We start from the raw sequence: 17,690 nt of genomic DNA, 5'->3' as shown, positions 1-17,690 counted from the left end.
TGGCGGTAATCACACGTGCCTGCTAACGTCAACCAAAGAGGAAATACCCTGAGGTTATATATAATTATTACATGGCTTTTACAAGTCTGGTACGCGGCTTGTCCGAAAATGAAGTCATGTCATTCCGCGTCTATTTTGTTTTAAGGTAGAAGCCTACTCATAAATTAAAATACCCAGAATTTATTCATTTTGCGATAAACTGAACTCCAAGGCAATATAAGAATATTGACCTAAAAAAAGTTGGGAGAAATTGATGGTTGTATGTTAGTGGAAAGTTGCCATTTTGACACTATTATAACACTTTTACCACAGGTTCCTATGGCAGAGATATTATGCAATATCTCAAAATCTAGACAGTTGGACGACATAGGCTGAAAAAATCATATATTATTAATGATTGAGTACTTTTTGTTGTTCTGGAATATTAAAAAAAATCTGGGTTTTAAAAAGTGTCAAAAAATGCATTTTTTTTTTAACATTGTGTTCTATGGAATTGTTCTAAAATTACCAATTTTCAACAAATATTAGGACACATTTCTCAAAAAGCTTAACTGTAAAACACAAAATAATGCTATTTCATTGTACCATAGGACTTCATAGAGCTTCATGATTGTACATAATGAACATTATCATGCTATTTATGGCTAATTTTGTCAAAAACTATGACTAGGCTTCTACCTTAAGCGCAATATCTTCTTCATAGCGAAACGCAATCGCGCACGTCGTTGAGATAAAGCGCAATCGTCATTAGTTGGTGATGGCGCTGTTAAATATTCCTTATGCCATACGTACGACTTTCTCTATTTATCCGATACGTGGAAAACCGATAAAGAAAATAACTATAAAAACACATATTATCTATGTTTATGTATATTTGACACGTATACTATTTAATTCATCATTATTCCAATATCTAGCTTCCCTAGTATACTTAAATTTTAATGCTGCCCTCAGCGGTAGAGTGTTAGGGCAAAGTTCATCGCAGATACGATGGCTGTTGCAGCTGGTGTTGGAAAAGTCGCTTTGATCACCGGATCCACGTCCTGTGACGGTATTGGTTATGCGATTGCCAAGTCCCTAGCAAAAAATGGATTTGATATTATTCTGCATGGAAGGCGGTCTGAGGTGGACGTTGAACCTCTCAAAGAACAATTGCAAAGGTATAGTAATTCAGTAGTCTGATATATAGCTGTGGGACCATAGCTCTGCCTGTGTCGATCTGATGGTATATCAAACGTCGTATGGCATTAGCTCTACTGTGTCGGCAATACCATACGTTCAATATATCGTCAGATCGACACAAGCAGAGCTTTGGAACCACAGCTATCTGATATATTGAACACAGGTTCCACTTTAACGACCAGGGCACAATTCCAGAAGCCGTATCTACCGTGACACACGAACTGGCGACGTCACGAAATACATGAACTTCAATCGGGGTCATTTGTTCGGTATATACGAATTGGTATATACAAATTACAATAAAGATACTTAAGACATTACACATAAGGTGGAACAAATCACGTGACAATATAATAATAATAACGGTAATAAATCCTAGCTTAAAGGCTGGCGGTCGTCGTGCCGCGTCCTGTTCGATATGGGACTCATAGCGACGTATACAACGCGTGTAAAATACATTGTTTATTTACATCAAATTCGAACACGGGCTACGCGACGACCACCGCGCTTAAACAGTTGAACAGAAAGATCATATAGTCAGTCGGGTCAAGCCACAGGGAACCCAGGAACTATGATCAACTGTACGCACTCAATATGAGCGGGGGGGGGAGGATCGGCTGGTATCTAGTGTAAGAAATAGACAAGGGATGAAGGCTCCAGCCAGCTCACATTTTTTAAACTCGAAAAAACAGACGAAAAGAATGAAAATTAAAATCTAAAAAAAATACCAGGTTGAAAAATATTAGTTGCTCCTTCAACAATCTGATTAAAATCTGATGTAGTGTACGGGCTTTAATTATTTTGGCTATAAACTTATTTTAATTTTATTTTTTATTACTTTTGTTATTAATGCCCTTTTATTTTATTATTTTACTTTGATTTTGATTTTGTGATTTTTTTTTTAATTCCGCCCTACCTGCATCTGCCCCGATGCCTATGTAACGAGATTTCAACGAGACCCACTATCGACGATTTTAGTCAACGAATCACAGACCTCCTTCTATAGCGCACATGATGACGTCACCGGGCAGAGTCAGGTTGCAAACAGACTCAAATAAAATGGTGGATTATACCGACGTTAGCGACCGAGAATGACACGGCTTTTCGGTAAGTTTATCATTGTCAAATGCAACGAAAGTCATTTTTATGTTAATATTGTGGCTCGAATGGTTCGACTTTAGATCGTTATTTTGCATAGTTATTCTGGGAGTGACGATTTTGTTTCCACCGGTTCGACCGAACACCAGTGTCTTTTTTCCAGTCGCCTGCCCTGGAGACGGGTGATGTTTTGTTGACGATCGGGCCAAAATCGTCTACGGTATTGAAGCCGTAGCTGTAAATATTCATCAAATTGTATCAACATTTTGTACATTATATAATAACTCTTTATTAAAGTAATTGAGCTGATTTGAACTGGAATAAAATATTTTTTTATTTGGAACACATCGCAATTGATCAGGAATTTCTGCATCGATGCCGTGGGCCGGTGACCGTTATACAATTTAAAATCAGTTTGCATTGTTTTCTATAGCTGTTTACAGTGTTCTAATCATTACCATTTACTTATTTCTTTGCTTCCATTCTAGATAATTATGCTCAGTGATGTAAAATTGAAGCGATGACTGAATGAACGAACCTTGGCTGGCAAAGATGTATCTGGAAGTGTACACATTTGTTGGAAGTGAAAAAAATATTCAATGTAATGACAAAAATTGTAAAATGCTGTGGAATTTCTTTTGAAAATAAAAATATACTAGCAATTTTCTATTAATGGTTTATTCAAGTGGGCAAAATATAATGTACAGAAAGATTGTCCGTATACACTGAAAAGTAAGCAACCGACAGCCTGTATAAAAGGGGGGCTGTGATTGGCTGTTACTTACGCGAGATTTGAACGGGACTTACATAGGCGTCGGATCAGATGTAGGTAGGGCGGAATTAAAAAAAAATCAAAATCAAAGTAAAATAATAAAATAAAAGGGCATTAATAACAAAAGTAATAAAAAATAAAATTAAAATAAGTTTATAGCTAAAATAATTAAAGCCCGTACACTACATCAGATTTTAATCAGATTGCTTCTTCTTCTTCAAATTTCGCCAAAGCCTTACGTACATTTTACTGATATCTGCAGAATAAATCAAGAAAACTACACAAATTTACTCCATTTGGGAATTCCTAACGGTTTGCCCGAACGCACGGCACAGTGGGAGGCGTGGCCTGTTCAGCATTTGTCAACAACCAATCACAAGACTGGTTACGAACCACATCGAGGTCACGATTTTAGATTTTAGCTGTGATTTTCGAAGTTATGTCTCTGGTGGCGACATTTATTTTTCAACAATAGGGTTTTGAAATGAGCGGCGAAAAATCCTATTTTCATTTTGGGATGTCTCATTTCATTGGCGCGCTAGGGATCCTGATCAAAGACAAGCGCAAATGACAATTTTACCAGTCAATGCTTCTGTGCGGCCGTGGAAACAAAAAAATAAACACCAACGGTCACTTTCAGCACAAACACATAATCTAAAACGAGAATACGGATGGACAGCGCACTTTTAAATACTAAAATAGCGATTTTGAAAGAGGGTAACACCTTTGAATTATAACGACAGGGTACTAAGTTTCAACAACTGGTTAGACTGGAATATAGCCACGGTTGACCGGTTACATTTTTTGCATTCGTTACTTTTGATGTCTACTTATGTACAAAATCACCACACGATGCCTCACAATATAAAACGTATCAGAAAATACCTTTATTCTGACTCGTATTTTCTAGATAGATAATGAAAAATTTCAATCTTTGGAACAGCATAAACTAACACGTAATAACGATAATAAAAGTAATTTCCCGCGTAATTTCAGGTTTCAACTAGCTTGAAATAGAACGTCCTTAAACGCAATAAAATCACGCGTAGAACGCCTTCCGAACCAGAAACTAGCAGTTTGGGGGCCAGTATATTTCTACAATATTTATAAGTTTCATATTTCATTATTATTATTTATTTTATTTCAAACAGAGTCCATATAAAATAACTTACAAACAATAAGAGAAACAGAAATAGAGTTATAATAAATTAAAGTCATTATTAAAGTGTTTTGCTACAAAATAATAAAAAAAAGTTATTCCAGTACTGCACTAACTGTGGCTTCCAACGTATGTCATTATTATATATTACAGAGATAATGTCATTAGTAGAGATATAAACTCGTTGAGTAAATACCGATACTAGCTTTCTATTGAGACAAGGAAATGTGTGTATTCGATTAACAACGCACACTGTACCATAGACCTTAGAAAGAGACTGTACTAACACAAGTACTGCAATCATATGGGTATCCAAACAATACCTAAAAGCATTGTTACATGAAACCCTCATTGCAGTAAGTGTAACCTTTCGAAACGAACACCATAACTGACAGCAATAACAACTTGAACAATAAGTTTTAAATAACAATTGCTTAACTTCAGTGCTACAGTTCACAAATTTTCACAGCAACAGATTGGCACGAACGCAAAACAAACGTCTCTGGTGATCAATGTCAATGTCGTCTTTAAAATCAAGAGTAATTTTGTGACCCAAATAATTAAGTAACTCAACAAATTCTAATTCTTGAGTACATAAATAAACTGGTGGTATATTACTCAGTTTATGACGGCTAGGAAAATACATACATTTTGTTTCCTTCGTGTTATAAATAATATCGTGACCGTTAGCATATAGCTCACATGTACTTAAAAGTTTGCGTAGATCTTTGATAGAGGGGGCAATGTCACGCGAGAATCCGTCTTGAAATTAGATTGGTATACAGGTGCATGTTGTGAATGCAGAAACAGGTGTATGTTATATTTAATTTATTCAAAATTCCTTTGTTGTGTTTGCGTGGTGTGGTCGGAGGACACGTCACTGTGACTCAGGACGCCGCACTAGCAGGACGGGCTTTCAGTCGTCCGTGTGCAAACTGAGAGACGAGCCAAGCTTAGAACCGTACTACCAAATTCGAGCCTATTCGAACTAGACATCTGACGAACGTTGTTTCAACAGTATCTACCGGAATCTGACGATATTGATGGATTTTAGCCTGTTATATCATGTACCGGAATCAACTAAGTTTGAATGTCGTCGTATCCTCAATCCGTGCTTAGTCACTGTCATTCTTGAAATCAAGATAGTTGGGACACTTGTACATTATTTAAAGTTTATTTTGTTTACATACAAACTGATTTAAATATTAACAGTACTGTATGCTTTCTTTAAATTTATAATCCGTGCATAATTAATATAACTATTATAATTATTCCCACTTGACGCTGTAGGCGATTATTGTAAGATATATTTCCGATGGTGACGAATATAATAAAATATATACTACCATACGTCTTGTACATGAACTGTAATGTGGGAACGATAGCTAGACCAAACATTGCCAAATTGTTTCCGGCCCGTGCCAGTGACAGGCAATAAGGTACATGTCGTCTGCATAGCTTAAATGATTAACAGGTATGGTACCAACCTGACAACCACATACAAGCCTTTAATTCACAACCTAAGTCATCTACATAAAGATTGAACAGAGCCGGAGACATAATACCATCAATTGACGAACTCCATTAGTAACCTCAAAGAACTTAAACAGGCCGTTTCCCCATTTAACACAGTAATGTTGGTATTGATACCAGTTACCTAACAGTCGGGTAACGAATGGGGGGGGGGGTCCGATGCACAGGTATTTTGAATAACGTCCAACTTTTTCTATATCGAAAGCCTTGGAAGCATCGACATAAACTCATTATATTGACAACTGAATTGCAGCACCTACTTGTCAACTGTGTAGTCAGTTAGACATATTGTATATACACGTACAATACAGTCACCTGTAGTATCTCGGAGCGGTGTGTATTGAACCATACCAAATGTATCTTTAAGGGATGGTATGCATGTGCATAATCTGTGATGGACAATGTATCAACACTGAATTATGAACAATGTGCGTATATTGAATTTACCTCATGAAGTGTTTAGAGAAATAGGAATGAAGATATCGGCCGTCTAACCAGGGATGCCTATCTTCACCTGTCGTGGTTCATGTATTTGACCATCGCTTCACTAGTACGTCCTCGAAGTAATAGTCGCTTAAATTCACTTAAATGTAATTTGACGGGTCTTGCCTTTAAAATTATGGTAAGTGATATGCGGTAGTTTAAAGAATATGCCGATCAAATTAACTCCAATATTATTTTTTTAAGCTACGCAATTAAGGTTTCTTGTTTTGAAGATTTTGATAAATCGCAATTTTTAAATAGCAGATCGAAAATCGAAATCGTGCTGGCAAAATATAAAAACGTAGATCAGACACCACAGACGACTCCACGAGCATACACAACACGAAATGTGCACAAACTGGATACAATTGAATATAATAACGTACATTGATCTTTACAGACCACCTTAGGAGACTACAGGCGACTACATTGTGTGTGTACAGGACCCAATGTACACATATTGTTCATAATTCAATATTGTTACATTGACCACCACAAGAGACTATATTGTGTGTGTACAGCACCCAATGTACACACCTTGTTCATAGTTTAGTGTTGTTACATTGACTACCACAAACCACCCTGAGATATCGAGGTGGCTACATTGTATGTGTATATCACCACAAACCACCAAAGAGACCACATATGACTAAATTGTGCGTGTATAGCACAAAATGCACACGCATTGTTCATACTTTAGTGTTGTTACATTGACCACCACAGGCGACTACATTGTACGCGTATACCAACCAATTCACACTCCACTGTCCCATTGACTACACAGTTAACGAATTTACAAGTTTCCGGAACATGATTACTCTGAACCTGGCTCCCACATTATTGGGAACGATGTTACGTGATTTCGTAACACTTTATGATCTTACTGCCTTAACCCTCCTCCGAGATTTCAATGGTCATATCCTTGGAGTAACGAAGGATATGTATGATAGAGACAAATTTTAGAAAACATATTTAGTCAGGGGCAGTCAGGACATTCTGTAGCAGTGCCAATTTTACGTATCTCTTGAAGCCCTCAAGTCGTCGAATCTGCAAAGAAATTCAGTCATATCCATTTAATCACATACATGTATTAAAAGCATATGAGCCAAGAATTGTATATATCGTATTCTGGAAAATTAAAAAAACAACTTACTTGACCACAGATGCAACTATGTCATTTACCTAAGTTCTCTTGAAAGAGCAAATATAGTGTAGTCACTTCGTGGTTAGTATCTTCCCCAAAACTATAAATGCAATGGGATTATAGGTCTTTTTGTACTGCGATACCGTAATAGTCGTTTTGGAAATATCTTTTCTATTTGCAGGGAATTCAAGGTGAAATGTCATTATCTAACTGCCGATTTACTTCAGCGATCTGAAATTGAAATTCTCTGTCACAATAAAATTGCGGCTTTATATCCAAATGGAGTTGATGTACTTGTTAATAACGCAGGTTAGTTTTGTAATTAATTTCATAATATTAATATTAATTTAATTACATTAAATTAAATTGTTTGATATTTGTTTCTACCTTCTGCGTATATCCGGAAAATAGTTATTATTGTTAAAAAAAAATATTATGATCAAAGCCCAGACGTCTTTACACGTGTCTTAGTAACTATTCAGTAACAATTATTTTGAATATCATAAGTATTATTGTTCTATTATTTCATTCAGGTCGTAATGTACGTGCTCCACTAGAAAGTTTTCCAGTTGATGGGTGGGATGAAATAATCAAAGTGAATTTAACAGCACCGTTTGACTTCATACGTCTGACTGTTGGAGCCATGAAAAAGAAAGGTGTATAGTCTATTATAATTTAATAATTTGTGAACTTTGACCCAAACTGTATACTTGTAAATGTTTGATTGGCAGTTGTTTTTTTCTAAAAATATGTGTATTTGCGAAATCACGCTGTCATTGTTTAATTAAGGTGCAGGTTCGTGGGCACTTGGAAGTGAATTTGTGTTTTGCTTTTTATTATCCAAACAGTCTTGGCTATAGACTGTTAAAATTTTGTCGAATTGTTAATAGTGGAACATACTAAAAAAACGATTTTAAAATATAGATAACAGATGCAAACATTCCCTATTTTGAATGCTTAGCAAGATTTAGCAAGACTATACATAAATAATAAAAAAGAAACATGGTGAAAAAAAGAAATGACGGGATCTCCATTTTATGCACTATATTTAACTTTTAACAAAACGATAATACATTTAAATTTGGAATTGTTACAGCCATGTTAATTATGAGCATTAGCAAACGTCTTACTAAGTGAATTGTTATGCAAGTTAGCAATTATTTCAGCTTCTTTTTAGTGCACATTCCAGAACTTTAAAAAAATAGCTCCTAGACGCTTTGACCTTTTGTTTTGAAATTTTCACAAATGATTGACAATGTGTTTATCTTCAAAACGTCGTCGGGGCATTGTTTTTTTGGTTGAACAGTGTTACACCAATCGTACAGATAACTAGTCTTGGTGTTAATTATGCATAAACTTGAAGTAGTGAAATTTGAGCTGCCGCCCTGCAAAATTGACAACTGGTAGACAGTTTTCAAGACGGCACTTTCTTCATAGTAAATATATTTACCCATAAACCAATTTTGACAGAAAACAGAAGCATTGTTTAGAAGCTATTTTTTTAAATCACTTTTGACCAAAAAGCACATTTCTGTGCATATTTGAAACTACAGTGTCCTTTAAAAGAATACTAACAAAATTTTAAAATTCATACAATAAGCTTTCCGAAAATATATAGTTTTGTGGACAAGGGAGGTCATCTTGGTTTCCTAATTAACTAATTAAAATACCTGTCAGGTAAACTGCATCTCTACCTTAAATGATTAATTTGTGCAATTGTTGTTCACCAGGATGGGGTCGTATTATAAATATATCATCTGTATACAGTAAAAAAGTGCGAAACACTGATGTAGCATATATCTGTTCAAAACATGGTCTTGATGGGTTGACAAAAGTAAGTATGCCCACAGGTATATGTGCAGACCAGATTTTAATTCTGACCACATAAAGATCATCAACGAAGGAGTAAATAATACTGTCAGACTAGTAGGAAAAAATATATTTCTTTTTACAACATAAAGTTGTGCAAATCATTACTTTATTTATGGTCCATGCATAAAAACCTATTCGTATGATAATCTCTATTGTTTGTGTCGTGTGCATTATGGATTTGTATTTTGTTTTTCAGTGATTTTAAATGCTAAACGACGATTAGTGGTACCTGCATTGTTTTTCACTTTTCCATCAGTTATAATACGGTATCGTGGTACATCATATTCATCAGAACTAACATTATTAACTCTCTTTCTTTTTAAACTACAATTTCAACCTGTACAAATACATTTTATCGCAGACAGTGGCAAATGATTGTTTTGGTACTGGTGTAACCTGTAATTCTATATGTCCTGCCTTGGTTAGAACAGCCAGTGAGTGCATATATATACATGAACGATATAGACTAGAGGGGTTCGGTTCAAATAGCTGGTAGCCTCTTAGTCACTGCCTGCCACTTACACTATTTGTTAGTAATTACTATTAATATTCATTGTTATTCAAATGAATGGTTATATAACCTGCTGCTACCTTTGATCTGATAATTTGACCTCGAGATACCCAGCGTGAACTTGATCTGCATGCCTGATAACCCTCAGACAAAATCAAAGTTTTCGACCAAATAGAATTGAAAAATTTACAACCAGCCAAGCATGGGGAAATGCATCAGGCGGAATCAAACACGGTATTATCGAACAAGGGAGGCCTGGTCGTCTGGCCTCTGGTTATTAGCCCAAAAAGTTTCAATAGTCTTATGGTACAAACAAACTACAAACTTGGGAATAGAGGGATACTACCTTTTCCCGGTATGTTTTGCCGAGCCGATGCATTAAATGGCATCCAATTACCAACGAATATTCAGCCTACTGCCATATTATTGCAGTATACACTAGTTCTCGTCCAATCACTGAAGTTAAGCTGCATCGGGCGTGGTTAGTACTTGCATGGTAGACTGGTTTGGTATACCACCGATGGCAAAATTAATCAAAACAAACAAACAAACAAACATCATAGAATCGTATATCGTACACGATGATCAGCCCAACGCATGAATGGGGGCACCTGTCTGTTTAATATGTTAAAGATACAGGATCCAATTTGCAACACTTGAGTATGAACTGTCAATGTGCAGCGCCAAGGGCGAACGCAGAACTGGAAGACATGTTGACCACACATGATCCATCGATGGCAAGAAGAAATTCATACTTCCAGTCCTGCTTGAAAAACGAGATACCTTTACCAGAAATATGTAATAAATTTGATCATCTGAAACCTATACAATTCCTGAATTTAGAGAACACATTGATATACATCTCCTCGTTGACAAGAACTGTCCACAACCACTGAAAGTCAGAAAGACCAGAAAATTGGCCGACCAACCCACCATGGGCTCAACACACCGACCTAGGGTGGTTGGTATCTGGTGAACTGTGTATGAAAACTGTAAGGTGCGTGATCAGAGCTTTGGTACACCATACAACAGCAACAGTGAACTACCTTGACGCGCACACAGCAGACAGAACACTCAAATGTGATCACCACAGGCATATTAGAGACTAAGTCACCCTGAACGTGCAATCAATTGCAATCTCCAGACAGTACCTACAGTTCATGGGAAAAGTAATCAATCGTAAACACGCTAGTCCAGTCCCAGTGTCAGAATTGGATGCCAAAAATTCTTGATACTTGTCACATTTTGGCGTTTACCATCCTAGGAAATCTCAATGTCAGAAATATTCGACTCAAGCGCTAGATTTAACATTGTCTCTCCGACTGATGCACTACTTCAGAGACCTGGTCAGATGAATAGCCTCCTTGGTGTCATACTGTGATTCTGTCGCAAGCCAGTAGGTACAATAGGTGATGTTGAACCGATGTTTCACAGCTTTCATGTCAATAAGGAACACTGATTATCTTCGCTTCTTCTGGTTAGGCCTAAGACAGAATATTACTACAGAAAACCAATCCGTCTATGATGAAGCTGTGAAAAATTTCACACACAATGAAATCTACATAGATGTTAGTTTAAAAACTCAACCTGATGCAGTGACAGCACAAAATCCTGCTGATCTCGCAATAAGATCTGTTTCAGCACAGCAGCTTATGTTTACTGTATGGCTTACATGTCCACCCTTCCTCTGAGAATCTGACTCCACGTCTGGACACGAAATAGAAAGTGCCCATTACAATAAAAGAAGACCCTGAAGTTTGAAAACAATCACGCATCTTAACCACATCCGTCAAACAGCACAACCCTAACGATAATGGCCTAGGGTCTAAGTTATTCTGCTGATTCTCAGCCTGGACTGCTCTTTAGAGAGCAGTAGCAACCCTTATAACCAAGAATTACAATAGTAAACTTCCAACTAAGATTGTCACCTCTACATGTGCAGAGATCATTATCTTCCGTACAGTACAATAAGAGCCATTCCCAGATAAACTCAAGATACTGATGACTCTAGACACAGCAGATGATGGTGGTAAAAGTAGCAAAATAGGGAGCCCACTATATCGACATTCCTGGATGAGGATGGACTCATCCGAGTTGGAGGCAGACTTCGGGAAACTGATCTTGATTTCTGTGGCCGCCATCCAATACTACTGCCAAAAACAGCCACAACTCTCGACTTATCACTGAACATGTTCATCAAGAGACTGAACACCAAGGCCGTCAACTCACACATGCAACAATCATAGCTAAAGGTTTCTGGATTCTTAGCCTACATGACTTAGTAAGCTCCATCCTACATCAATGTGCAACATGCAGAAAAATTAGAGCAAAGTGTCTGATGCAATGGAGCTGAAAATACCCCACTATTCACAAATGTGAGGATAGATGTCTTCGACTCCCGGAGTGTAGTGAACAGGAGAACTAGAGGTGGTTCACCATGAGCCAAACAATGGGATGTGATTTTTGTATGCCTCTATACAACTGCCATACACATTGAAATCATAGACTCAATGGGTACATCTGCCTCCATCAACGCACTGCATCGCTCCATAGTTATTCATGGCCCTGTTAAGAGACTGAGCCGGGATCAGGGACCAACTTCATTGGAGTGAAGAACAAAATAAAAGCAGCACTCAAAGAACTTGACCAGAATCAAGTGCAAAGGTTTCTAACAGAATGTCAATGTGAATGGGTGTTCAACCTATCTCATGCCTCGCATTTCAGAGGCATTTGGAAGAGACAGATCGGTGCAGTCAGACAAGTTCTTAACTTCATGTACGTCTAACTTGGCAAACCATAATGCACGATTTACTCTCTTCATTAATGGTCGAAGTTTGTGCCATAGTCAATGCTCGACCCATAACCCCTTCAGGCACTCAGCCTAGTATGCTTCTCACTATGAAGATGCAAATTATAGTTGGCCATTATAGTTATTTTTGCGTTGGTTAATTTATAGACCACATATGAAATGATCCCAGTGCTTGTACATTCATGTGGTATGTGGCTGACAGATAACTAAACTAGTCAGATCTTGCTTCAATGAGTTCAGTTCCAAATATGAAACGTGTATTGGCACCTTATGTACTGGCCTTTAATTTATGATGTGTCACATCCACGCTATCTATCAAACGCACCTACCACCATAATTGCGTTGAGGTAATGAATGATTCTAACTATTTATGTCTTCCCTATCTCAAACAATGCATTTGATTTATGCAAAACCTGTAAAAATGGCCCTGAAAGCTTTACAATTACAGTAATAATAGCTCAAAGGCACCTTTCTGCTGAAATGGCTTCCCGAAAGCATTAGATTTCTCAGTTAATTATATAAGTCACTCGAAAGTAAACTGTTGGTTCTAGTTATGTTGATGTGACCATGTTAGTTGTGTTGATGTATTTTTATACCAAACAACATATCATTATCTGCCATTAAATGTTGAATGACATCTTCCTGAGAACATAAATCCTTTACATTTCTAAGTGTCTAGCATAGTCTATCAGTGCACAATGAAAGCTCAGTACTCATGTAGCTCCAAATCTGACTTGGTCAAGAATTTGAAAAATGTTTGTGGGACCCCATCATGCAGTGCACCACACGGTAGCCCCGGTAAAATTATCTGGACAAAGGATAGCAACAAATTATATAACTCATTATTCTAATATTATTCAATAACTTACTAACAAATAGTGCCAGTGACTTGGAAGTGACGATATAAACTGTAGCATAAGGAATATTTACTAGCAGATTCATGCCGTTTGCATGTTTGTTCACTAGGTTTTTTAATTGTTACTACATCACTAATTAATTGAATGGAACAATGCATTCCACATAAGTTTGAATGTCGGTGAAAAATATATCACACATAATGTATTTATTTCTGATTGTTAGTGATTACAACGAGTATACAAACAAGAGCTGAGCTAGATGGAATGTCCTTTGAAGAAAGTGAAGTAAGTATAATTCAATTGCAATTGATTGAGTTTGCATTGCATTTACAGCATATTAATTGCACGGGCGGGCACAAGGTTATTACTAACCTAATATTCTAAATTCACCTGTGCACGAGATGACCAAAACTCGCCAATATTCATGCTGTTTTATGTGTACCACAACAACTTAAAAATGTTAGTCTCCACTAGAGTTGGACACTAATTTAAGCCATAATTGATGAGAACACAGCCACTGTTGAGAGATGGTATGCAGTGCTATCGATGGTGTAAAAATTAATACATGTAGACCATCGACTTTCACAAAATGTAAAACACTTTTCGAGCTTCTAACATCATTGCTTATTATTAAATCATCGTTTGGTACATACAAGCTTAATTGTTTGGTTTTCTGTGAAATATATGTACGTATAATTCATGTTATCGTGAGAGAATTTCTAAAACATCGGTCATCGTCATATTTGAATAGATATGTCAAGAATGCGAATTAACCAATCAGAATAGTGTACTGCCGAAATACATCTTCAGTATTACAGAGTTTACAATAGAATGGCAATTTTGCAGTCAGAGTCTTTGGTGTTAATTTTGCTGCAATTACCACCGTTTGCAGGCTAAATTGAGTTTTGGATTTCTTAGTGATCACAGATGAAATTTACGTGACATTTTCAACTTGAGGTATGAAATATCGTTAGTAATTGTCATTCAACGATTGTTTCTTCTCTGCATCCCTCAAAGTTTAATTGTTTTTACTAGTTTGAATAGTTGTTGACCAGCCGGTTAATTTGGTAGTCAAACACAAGTGTTAGTAAGCATTTTTTTACAAGTACTCCAATTAAATGTAAAAATTCAGATATTTATTGAAGCATATATTATATATCCTTTTGTACAGCAACATGCAACACTGCTAATTATAACTGCTATGACCATCTCATGTTAATGCAATTACAGACTTTCTAGTTACTTGGTGTATTGAATTCTTATAGTTCCCAGACCCATTGCCACCAATCTTCCATCCATATATCCATCCATCCATCCATTCATTCTTGAATTGACTAGGCCCTCTGACTTTCCTGGGTTGTGTGCTGCATTATTTACGAAATATACGATTGTTGTTCATATTGTATTTAACTCTCGAAAGCATTTCGACCAATAAACTTTATACTTTCCTCCACCGCTTTCTTGGTCGGCACGTAGTGACACTTATTCATTGTGCACCTGCATACTGTGTAATTACAGATTGAAAAATAGATATGACGAATAACAAAATGCGTATGTGTAAAGTATTGAGTTATGGGTTGAAGTGTACCATCAACAGCTGACAAACTGTCTACTCAGTTTTTCATGTTACAGAAAGGTTTGATGAATATAACTAGTATTATTGTTATGCACATTTAAATATATATTGCACACTCCTTTTTATTGACATGTTTGCAGGCAGTATATTTAAAAGCAAGAAATCCATCTGGTCAGTATGTCACTGTTGAACAGGTATGAGGTTTTTTAATTTAACATATTCTGTGGAAAATAATTAATTATACTATTTTACAGACATAGTCTTCGGTAGTTGATTTGTTCATTATTTCTTGTATTTTAATTCATTTCAGGTTGCAGATGTGGCAGCTTTTCTTTGCACACCAGCAGCAGACCAAATTACTGGTGCAAGTATACCCTTGGATGCCGGAAGTTGGTCGCAGTGATGTTATTTGAAGAGATGATGGGGTCAAGAAATTGCTTGGATACATTCAGTTGAAACATACATTGTGACACAAAAACAATGTATGACATAAGCACTCGGTTTTTTTTTTATTTACTTTCTGACTCAGCACAATGTGAAGCTTGCAATACTTGTCCCAAGAGATACGAGACATACTTTCAGATGCACATAAACATCACTTTTTCTGCAACAAAAAAACATGGCCAAGATTGCTCTCGTAATTCAGTTATTGCGTAATTTAAGCTTGGTCTAAGTGACATCATAATATGTGATTTACAAAAGATTTGTTTTCAGTTTGGATCATTCAGTCTTAAACTACTAAATCACTTTTCTGATGTTTGGTTTATTGTATTTGTCTATATTGTCTATAGTTTTTTGACTAACAACAAAAATGTCTAACAAGCTTAATAATGGGTGTAATGTAGTTAAGCACTCTGCTTATCTAAACATTATCATACACACAAAGCCTTGAATACCATGATATGTGATATATCAATAGTTATAGTCATAAATGTACTAACCATGTACTTCCTGTGAATTTGTTCACAATATCAATGTAATTAAAGTCACTTCCCATTCTAGTATTCAACCAAGCAACGTTGTGTCTCTGTATCCCGGGGGTAACTCTATATGAAAGCCTTACACCATGTGCGTTCTTGCTAAAAAAAATAATAGACACCTAGGACTGGCAGCACATTGGCAAACAATACCCCTATTCGGTCATGTAATACATCAAAATAAAGGTAATTGCTATATTCTCGTAACAAATTGGTTCTCAGAATATAAGTATTAATATTAGCACAGGTCAGGGTACCATAGTATGTACATTGGCACACAAAGAATCGAACGGTTATGTAAGGTTGAAATACAACACTATCATATCGTAGCTATTGGATATCCCGATAATTTATAATATAACATTCTGATGTAAAATTGTTATACAAATTGTAGTTTGTTTTCAAATTGTACGTATAAATTATTATACAATAGGTCAGAGGAAGGTATTTTCATGTTGAACACTTTGGCATCTATTTGGGGTTGTCTTCATCGTTAACAATGTTAAATATTGTCTTTCGAAATTGTTTTTAGAAGGCCATAACATCAAAGCATAGTTAAAAACATTTTTAATCAATAAAACTGTCCAACCATATTTATTTGACTGTAGAACTTTTAAAAATGAAATCAATACAATGAATGAATGTTCAAAACCCAAACTAGATAAAAACATAGTCTTAGGTAACAGAAAGCCCATGGTATGGCGGTGACGGCATTTGTTTTTGTGTGGGCTTCAATCACTTCCCTAATGATAATATAGCAAAAGCGGTGGACCCGAATGTATTCTGTGTATACAGTCAAGTATTATACAAAACTTACAACTCATTCATAGTTTAATTGTGACTGGGTCAACTGTATTCTATGTTCGAAAAAAAAATCATTCGAACAAGCACAACCACAACCACGTTTTCGTCCCAGGGGGCACTGTGTAGAAATTATCTATTTTTGACGTGCCATTGAAATGGGTTACGTTTTTCAAGATTGTAGGTGTAATAGGGGTCCTATTTTCCGTTAAAATAGGTATAAATTCAGTGTGTACATATGTTATATTCGAGCTGTACAGGGTACCCTTTTTGAATAAACACTGATCTATATACAAGACCTGAATCCCCACCCGAATTCCGTTTAAATATCGTTAAATTGTTCCGATTACTCCCCATGAGGCCTTACACGTAGCCCAGGCAGATATACACAGTAAATTAGAGGCGCAACCACATTAATAACTATCAACTGGTCTTGTGCATGCGTACTGGGTTTAAATCAAGTAACAAAGTGTTATCTTGTCTTTATTGATATATAAACATTGGTTTAAAAACTGACTTTGGTACCCCTCTACCCAGTTTTGGTGCCCCACGAGATTCTCGTATAAAATATTGGGTGTACATGTGATGAATATCCGTGGCGGTATGTCTAAAGTAGCACATAATATCTTAGTACCCATGAATGTATAATATAGTTATTTTTTTTGACTGAGCACTATGTTAATCAAGTAAATTATTAAACGTTAGTCGTCGCGCTGCGCACGTGCGACATTTGTGTTGATAAACATTGATATTCCCACAATCCAGTGCAATTTTATAATGCAATCACAAGTACGAACTTTACTTAAAATCCTTAAAATCACCAAAAAAATACCAAATTAAAGCTTGTCTGTTTGTACTTGTTGGTGTGCACAAAATCGCCATCTTTGTTTATATGAGATTCATATCTGGCGCATGC

At 36.3% G+C, this 17,690-nt stretch overlaps 1 protein-coding gene and 1 long non-coding RNA gene across 2 annotated transcripts; both read left to right on the top strand.

The window, feature by feature from the left end:
- The first annotated feature begins 974 nt into the window (after window positions 1-974).
- LOC100369414 (uncharacterized) lies at window positions 975-16,184 on the top strand. Its single transcript, XM_002734109.3, has 8 exons — window positions 975-1,160; window positions 7,553-7,680; window positions 7,905-8,027; window positions 9,102-9,205; window positions 9,605-9,677; window positions 13,644-13,705; window positions 15,137-15,190; window positions 15,307-16,184. The coding sequence occupies exons 1-8, from the start codon at window positions 991-993 to the stop codon at window positions 15,397-15,399; spliced, it is 807 nt and encodes a 268-aa protein (XP_002734155.3). The 5' UTR covers window positions 975-990; the 3' UTR covers window positions 15,400-16,184.
- On the top strand, window positions 1,222-2,942 carry LOC146750448 (uncharacterized). Its single transcript, XR_014931036.1, has 2 exons — window positions 1,222-2,289; window positions 2,769-2,942. It is a non-coding gene; the product is annotated as an uncharacterized LOC146750448 (long non-coding RNA).
- Window positions 16,185-17,690: the final 1,506 nt, after the last annotated feature.

This window comes from Saccoglossus kowalevskii, chromosome 1, assembly GCF_978046115.1.
Source record: "Saccoglossus kowalevskii chromosome 1, keSacKowa6.1, whole genome shotgun sequence".
Taxonomy (NCBI): Eukaryota; Metazoa; Hemichordata; class Enteropneusta; family Harrimaniidae; genus Saccoglossus; species Saccoglossus kowalevskii.
This window is presented reverse-complemented; position numbering and strand designations above follow the sequence as displayed.